Source organism: Microtus ochrogaster, chromosome 8 (assembly GCF_000317375.1).
Source record: "Microtus ochrogaster isolate Prairie Vole_2 chromosome 8, MicOch1.0, whole genome shotgun sequence".
NCBI classification, from domain to species: Eukaryota; Metazoa; Chordata; class Mammalia; order Rodentia; family Cricetidae; genus Microtus; species Microtus ochrogaster.
In genome coordinates, this window is record NC_022015.1 from 15,801,805 (window position 1) to 15,810,310 (window position 8,506).

General features: G+C 39.6%; 1 protein-coding gene across 1 annotated transcript in view; it reads right to left on the reverse strand.

Annotated features, from left to right (window-relative positions):
- Rexo5 (RNA exonuclease 5) overlaps positions 1-8,506 on the reverse strand; it is a 54,663-nt gene that overhangs the window by 39,266 nt on the left and 6,891 nt on the right. The window contains exon 5 of the mRNA XM_013347718.2: positions 4,706-4,852. Within this exon, the coding sequence (XP_013203172.2) occupies positions 4,706-4,852 (147 nt within the window). The remainder of the gene's footprint in view (positions 1-4,705; positions 4,853-8,506) is intronic.

The window sequence follows — 8,506 nt, forward strand, 5'->3', positions numbered from 1 at the left end:
TCTGTTTAGATCTATACCCCATTTTAAAAATTGTATTATTTGATAGTTTGATGCCTAGTTTCTTGAGTTCTTTATATATTTTGGAGAGGATGCTTGAACTGGCCTGCCCCTGTAATCAGATTTAGTGACTATCCTGTCATCATAGAACCTACATTCAGTAACTGATGCAGTAATCCACAGCCAAACACTGGGCTGACCTGGAGTTCAGTAGTAGAGAGGGAGGAGGGATCATATGAGCAAGGTGGGTTAAGATCATGATGGAGAAAACCACCAGGACAGTTTGTGGAGGCCAAAAAAATGCAGATCCATTTCCACCTTGTCTGTTGGTTAGAGAGTGTGAAAATTGACAAGCATAGCTGTACATCCCAACTCAGGAGGTGATTGCTTATTTCTTTTGAAATTAAGATAGCTCATTCTGGTAAATTCATGCCATCCTGATAGGCAGTCAGAATATGCAAATGTACTTCTGCTCCTTTTTTAACTCTGAGGTCACTTAGGGAAGAGCTGTCTTCAGAATACATGACCTAGAATATCGCTGCTACCTAGACAACAGAATGCTAATGATTTGATGTCTCAGAGTGATAAAGCCATTGATTGTGTAACTTATCCTTTTGTATCATGTTAATAAAGTCTTTTATTACTTTTCCCCCATTTACGTTGGGTATAAAAGCTGTGGAAAAATAAACACGGGTGAATTTCAGAATTTCAGTCACTGGAATATCCTCCCGATACTTTCTATGTTTTCTGTCTTATTATTTTTATGCATCTTCAGATTCTTTACTTGTATTTCTAAAATTCCAATGGCCCTACCCTGGTAAGAGGTGATTCTGTTAAGGCCGGTCCTCAACAACAGTTGACATAAGCTAGTGGGAGGTCACAGCCTCTGGACTGACAGATGTGGAGCCTGCATGGGTCCAAACTAGGCCTTCTGAATTTGGGTGACAGTTCTGTGGCTTTATCTGTTTGTGGGGCCCCTGGCAGTGGAACCAGGACTTATATGTGAACTGGCTTTTTGGACCCATTCCCTATGATGGTATACCTTGCTCGGCCTTGATGCAGCGGGGAGGGTATGCCAGACTTTGTTGATGCCCCAAGGAGGCTACTTACCACCTCTAAGGCAGAGATGGAGGTGGAAGAGGGGGAGAATGGGTAAGGAGGAGGGAGAGAGAACTGGGGTTGGCATGGAAAATGAAAAAAAAATATATTTGTAGAGTGATAGTTCATTTGTATTTTACTAAATACAGCTTGCCTGAAGATCAAAGAGTAAAACAATCCCACTGAGGTGACACACCTTTAATCTCAATAGCCACACTAGTTTGCCACAGAACCCAGGCAGTAGTGGTGCATGTCTTTAATCCGAGCCCTAGAGAGGAATATAAAGTGGGAGGAGACCCTCTCACACAGTCTCATTCTGAGATCCCTGGAGGCAGGATCACCATTTCGGACTGAGGTAGAAGTAAGAGCCACTGGCTGTCTGTTTTGCTTTTCTGATCTTCAGGTTGAACCCCAATATCTGTCTCTGGGTTTTTATTAATAATGCTACAAATATTTTTAAATAAAAAAATCACAAATAGGCAAATTAAAAATGGATTAAAAATACAAAACTAAACAGAGTTCTCAAAACAGAAAAAAAAAAAAAACAACTGGATGAGAAACACTTAAGTGCTCAACATCCCAGTCATCAGGGAAATGTAAATCAAACTACTTTGAAATTTCATCTTATTCAGTCAGACTGGTCAAAATCACTAAAACAAATGACAGCTTATGCTGGCAAGGATGTGGGGTAAGGGGAAAAATTCATCCATTGCTGATGGGAGTACAAACTTGAATAGACACTGTGGAAATCAGAGTAGCAATCCCTCAGGAAGCTGAGACTAGATCTACCTCAAGATCAGCTGCACCATCCTTGGGCACACACCCAAAGAACTCTATATCCTACCACACAGGTATCTGCTCATCCACGTTCACTGTAGCCCTAGTCATAATAGCCAGAAACTGGAAACAGTCTAAATGTCCATCAATGATTGACTGCTTAACGATAATGTGGTACATTTACACACTGGAATATTATTCAACTGTTTAAAATATAAATTATAAAATATGCAGGTAAATAGAGCTAGAAAAAAAATACATGAATGAGATAACCCAGACGCCAAAAGACAAATTTTGTGTATTTTCTCTTATATGTGAATGTTAGCTTTTAAGCATTCCATAAGTGCGCTACAATCTGTATAACTACGGAGGTTAGGTATGGAGTAAGAGACTAGCTGGAAGGGAGGACTTCCCAAGGAAGGGGAAATAGAATATATAGCGATGGAGAAATAGTGAAGGATTGGCACAGGAGGATTAAACAGGGAGAGAGATGAAAGAGAGGGGTAAAGAAGGGAAAATGGGGAGAGACAGCTAATACTAAGGGCTATTTGAAGAGTCAAACGGAAGCCTATTACCATAAAAACATCTTAAAATATGCATATATATGAAAGGAATCTAAATGGAATCACCAAATAAATGGGGAGACAATGCGTCAACTAGACATCTTTTGCCATTAAGTGCAACCTTTACTGCCAGGACAGCCTGGTCTACAAGAGCTAGTTCCAGGACAGGCTCCAAAACCACAGAGAAACCCTGTCTCGAAAAACCAAAAAAAAAAAAAAAAACACACACACACACACACACACACCTTTACTGCCAGGAATGAGTTACTCTAGTTGAGCTATTGGCCAAGGGGGTCCCAAAGGAACCCCAAATAACTCAGGCTGTTGCCAAGGCTATTGCCCTCTAGAAACTGATAGTAAGACCTCATTGTTGAAGACAACACTTGTATATCTCATTAAACACAGAGAAGCCCAGCTGATGCCTGACTAGCCTTCACCTCTACCGATTGGTGGCCACGGTACTGGAAGGCACTCGTCATGCTACCAAAGGAGAATGGTAGTCATCAGTCTAGCTACAAACTCTGTCATCTACAAAGGTGATCTACAGACATGACACCCTGGTGCAATAGTGGCACGAGCACTCTGGGAATAACCAACCACTCTCTGATTTGATAGGCTACAAGCCTACTGTTCTGCTAAAGGAACACAGCAGAAAAAATGGTGCCTACTATACCCATAGATCACTGCCTGACTTGGCCATCATCAGAGATACTTCCTCTTACAACAGATGGGAACTAACACAGACACACAACTGGACGACAATGTTCAGAGAGTGAGAGACTTTGTAACACTCTGTCCTAAATGGGATGTCTTCATCAACCCCTTCCTTCAGGACTCAGGGAGCTATGCAGAAGAGGAAATGGAAAGACTGTAGAGCCAGGAAGGATGGATGACACCACGGAAACAGTGTCTTCCAGACACAACATGACTGACGCACATGAACTCACAGAAACTGTTACAGCTCAGGGCCTACACAGCTCAGACCAGATGGGGTCCCAGAGCTGACAGGGAACGTGGACAAGGGCTCCTGTCCCTAAGAAGCTATTTTTAACTGACATCTGCCTACATAGAAAAAATTAATTCTCTCCAATGGAATGTCACTGGCTATATTTCCCACACTTAAGGGCAGGCTCCATGCCTACCAGTAAATGGCCAACACAAAAAAACTCAATAGTATTTTGTATCATAGTGCTTTATTTGGGCATTTTTTTATGTATACATTATAGTTTCTGATTTTGTGGGGGGTTTTGTGAATTTTTCTGTATGTGTGTACGTGTATCTGTCTATGTAAATGTCAGTGTTTATCGAGTTTTTTATTTGATTTTATTATTGGGCTAGCTCGTTTTGTTTGTCTATTTTCTAAAGAGAGAAAAAAGGGCATGGAGTTGTGTGTGTGTGAAGGTGGGGAGGATCTGGAAGGAGTCGGGGGAGGGGAAACCATGACCAGAATATATTTTATAAAAAAACCTTTTCAATACAAAAATAGAAAAATGAAATAGAAACAATCAGGAAGGCTTACTGTAATGGTCTACCATGTACAAGTGTATGCTGTGCCTGTGTATATTCACGTTTCCATGTTTGTAGGCACATGTGTCCAGAGTCCAGAGTCTGACATTTGTTCTTCTCTTTGATTGTCTTCTATCTTATAAACTGAACCTGGGTTTCTTATTTGAACCAAGCTTGACAATTTGGCTACTCTGATTAGCCAGCTTGCTACAGGCATCCCTTGTGTCCACCTGCAGAGTACTGAATTATAAGCAAGGGCCATGTCCAGTATGGGTATAAGGGATCTGGATCTGAATTATGGCCCTTATGTATCAACTGAGACATCTCTTCACCTTGGAAAAGTCTAAAAATATTAAATACAGATTCTTACTAGTAACTAAACAGAATTGAAAAAAAAAAAAAGCTTTTTTTTTTTTTCGAGACAGGGTTTCTCTATAGCTTTCGAGTCTAGTCCTAGAACTAGCTCTTGTAGACCAGGCTGGCCTCTAACTCACAGAGATCCACCTGCCTCTGCCTCCCAAGTGCTGGGATTAAAGGCCTGCGCCACCACTGCCCAGCTAGGAACATTCTTATTAAACATTTTACTAATATTTGTAACCTCTGTGTACAAACTAAAATCATCACTTTTCCACATTTCACACTAAAAATATTTCTATATTACAAGATGGAATAAATAAGCTATCCCAAACACATCTAAAAAAATATTGTTTAATAAAATTATTTGAATAAAGTTAGTGATATTAGATTAAGTAAGTTAAGCACACCTTGGAGTGGAAAGTGAAATGTTTCCATTTCCCTTTTTGTCAGAAGACATCTTGTCAAGCCCACTTTTTCACAGCCATACTTCTGAATGATGGGGTCATTTTGCAGGTTGATGCTGGGCTTTAAAATGCCAGAAGTTAAAGATCTTCCTGAAACAACAAAGGTAGTGCGTGGTGGATCAGAATGTGTAATATCTCAAGGAGGGCCAGCAGGGTGGTTCAGTGGATAGGGTGCTTGCTGCACAAGCCTGGTGATATGCATTCTACCTAGGAATCCATTGTGGAAGGAGGTAACTAATTCCTGGATGTGATCTTTTGACTTCTGTGCATGCTTTGACACAAGTGTGCCTGCAAACAAACATACAAACACACACACACATACACCTCAATAATAACAAAAACCTTACAGGGCACGCTTCTTCTTTTTTTTCGGGGTGGGAGGCGGTGAGACAGGGTTTCTCTATGTAGCCTTTGTTATTCTAGAACTACCTCTGTAGACCTGGCTGGCGTCAAACACACAGAAATCTGCTTGCCTTTACCTCCCAAGTGCTGAGATTAAAGATGTGTGCCATCACCACTTTCTTATACAGGTTAAGCACAGGGAAGGCAAAAAGATATTATGACTCAGCTTCAACCTGAAAAGGGGAGTGTGTGTGTGATTTCATATAGAAGCTGAGCATGGTAAGGCATATCTGTGATTCTAGCATTTGGGAGGAAGGCAACAGGATCTCAAGTTCAACTAACTTGGATTACATAGTAAGACCCTTTCTCAAAAACTAAAACTAAAACAAGAACAAACCAAGAACAGAAACAATTAACTCCAAATGTGTTACAACAATAAAGCTTTTTATAAAAGGTAGAGGAAGAATGTGCTTCAGGACTAAAGTGGTCAAAGATACTTTAAGATAAGAAACGAGCCGCCCAATCTTGAAAAAGCAGAATAGAAATAGCTGGTATGGGGGCTGGAGAGATGGCTCAGCGGTTAAGAGCACTGACTGTTCTTCCAGAGGACCCGGGTTCAATTCCCAGCACCCACATGACAGCTCACAACTGTCTGAAAATGCAGTTCCACGAGATCTGACACCTTCACACCAATGCACATAAAATAAAGTTAAATAAATCATTAAAAAAACAAATGAAAAAGAACTCAAGCATTCTCTTTATAAAAAAAAAGAAAGAAATAGCTGGTATGTTATACCCTTGTTACAGTGCCTACCCACTTCAAACATCCTATTTTATCTTCACCTACCTACACCTTTTGCCTTCTACTCCATCAACACCAGCTGATCATCTTAACCAGAATTTTAACTAAAAGATAAAGAGAACCAACTACTTGGAAAACTTCCTCTGTTTGATGCTATGAAAAGGGACAGACAGTTCTTCGCTGGAGGTACTCAGCTTCAGTATGGCTTTCTAGTCAACAGGAATCCTCCAAATACTATCCTTTTTGATTAAGATAGACATCTGCTCTCTGCTGCCCCAAAAGCCAATTTATCACAGTAGAAGAGGGCACACCAAGTTAGACAGGAATGGAAAGAACTTGGCTTGCCAATGACAGGTTAGTAAGAAAGAAAAACATCTATGAGTCAAGTTGAGAGTAGGGATAAAATAAACGATAGACCATTTGAGTGCCAGGGTCAAGAGTTTGAACTTTGGTTCATCACTCAATACATAATGGAGAACAATAAAAACTCCTGATAAGAAAAGCAACAAAATATAAAGAGTATCTTAAGAAATATTAACCTCAAATACTTGTGAAAAATAGAACAGAACAAAAGTAGAAAGGCTCTACAGTAAAACTGGCAAAAGATATTTTAACTAAAGCCTACATAGTAAGAGGGCAAAAGGGATAGGAAGGTATACAAAAGAAATTTTGAACATAAAATAATTCAATTAAGAAAATATTTGAGTGTTTATTGGCATTACTCTAGCCAATGTACATTATAAAATTTGCTATGGAATTTAAGTTCAAATTGGGAAGATGGACAATGAATAATGAAATAAATATTTATAAACAAATACAAATGAATAAATAGTTAATATATCAAGTAGGGATAAGTACAGATAAAAGGAGAGGAAGGGCAGGGTTTACTGGGCAAGGAAAATGTCCAATGTCATGTTTCTATGTCAGGTTTGGTCTCTGTGATGAAGTGGTATCTGAGTAGAGATTTATGAGAGTAAAAGCAATGATCCATGCAGATTAGAGACAGGAAACCAAAATAAAAGGAACTCTAAAATTCAAGTCTGGTGACTAAAGAGAAAAAAATGTACTAACATGGAAACTGAAATAGAAGCCTATTATTTATGGATGAGATAAGATGTTTTTAGCTATGACAGAACAGAGAAGAAAGTTGAATATCCAAGAGACAATATCCAGGAGGCAACTGTTGCAATGAAAGACTATCTGGGACATCAAATCTAGAGATGAAGACACAGAAGTCATCTATAGAAAACAGACAGGTAAAGTTGAAAAATAAATGAAGACTCCAAAGAAAGGAAGATGAGAGAGCCATGGACTATGCCTTGGGGACTTCAATATACATAGGATGAAGAAAATGAAATAAAATCTTAAGAGAACAGAACAATAATCATAACCTCTCTAGTGCCTTAATAAGTACAGAATAAAATCATTACTCAAACTCAAAGTCTGCAACACACAGTCACCAGCGGCATCCCTGGCTGCCTCTTTCACTACCACCTACTTTCCCCTTCAGCATCCACAATAATCTGTCTTTTAGCCTTGTCAACTAAAGACCTTTGTTTGGGCCTCAAATCTTAAAACGATACTATATGATTTATTCAGATACTTGCATGCTAAATCAATACAACTGCATATATGATATAGGCATCTACTGAAAGAAGAACAATGGAAATGCAGCAAAATCAGAATACCACCAAGATGCAGGAAACTAGGAAACACAGTTCAAAAGGAGGTAGGAGGGAACAGCCTGATTAGTCCTACCTGTGTATGCCTCCTCAGTGCAATTATACAGTTACTTAACTATTATTTCTGAACACAAAGAAGTACCATTGGACAATATTTACCTTCACTTCGTCTGAATTCTGATAATTCCTATTCTACAACCCATATTTCTAAAAAAAAAATTAACTGTAACCTAGTCGCAGGATGTTCCCGGGTCTGAACAGCACTGCTGTCATAGGTATATATCTTAAAGCTCTAACTAACTGTACCTGTAGGCCACAACTAAAAGTAGGACCAACTAAATTCCCCATCTGTTCCTCAGTGTGAATAATATTCATGTCCCTTTCATTAGTCAATGGTAAGTTCTTCCTTCCCACATATATCCTAGTAGAAACGAAGACCTAGTGACTGCCGAGAGCACAGTAATTAAGAGTTTCAATGTCAGCGATAATCAAATATCCTTAGCTATCCAACTTAACCAGTTTCTGAAGCATGAACCAATGATTCCTGGTATCTACCTCTCTGGGTACCTGCTCATTTTAAAATTCTTTCTCTTTAAAAACAGAAAAGAAAGAAGACACCTTTTTGTTTAAGTTGATCAGAACTGAAGATTCTGTTGTTGTTGTTATTGTTGCTTACAAGAGTAAACTTTAGAGTTCCTTTGTCTCCATAGCCTGCCTGCAGCAAGCAAGGTAGGCCCTTTGTTTGCGAGCTACCCAAGCCGCACAGAGTTCTGATCTGGGCACCAGGAGAGCCATCATTGGGGTGAGTGAGTGCGGCAGCAGCCAGGAACAGGGAACTCAGACGGTCCTCATCCCTCCTACACTTCCTGGTCATCCTGCAGGGGCTATACTGCCCAATACTTCCTCTCTCTTCCTATC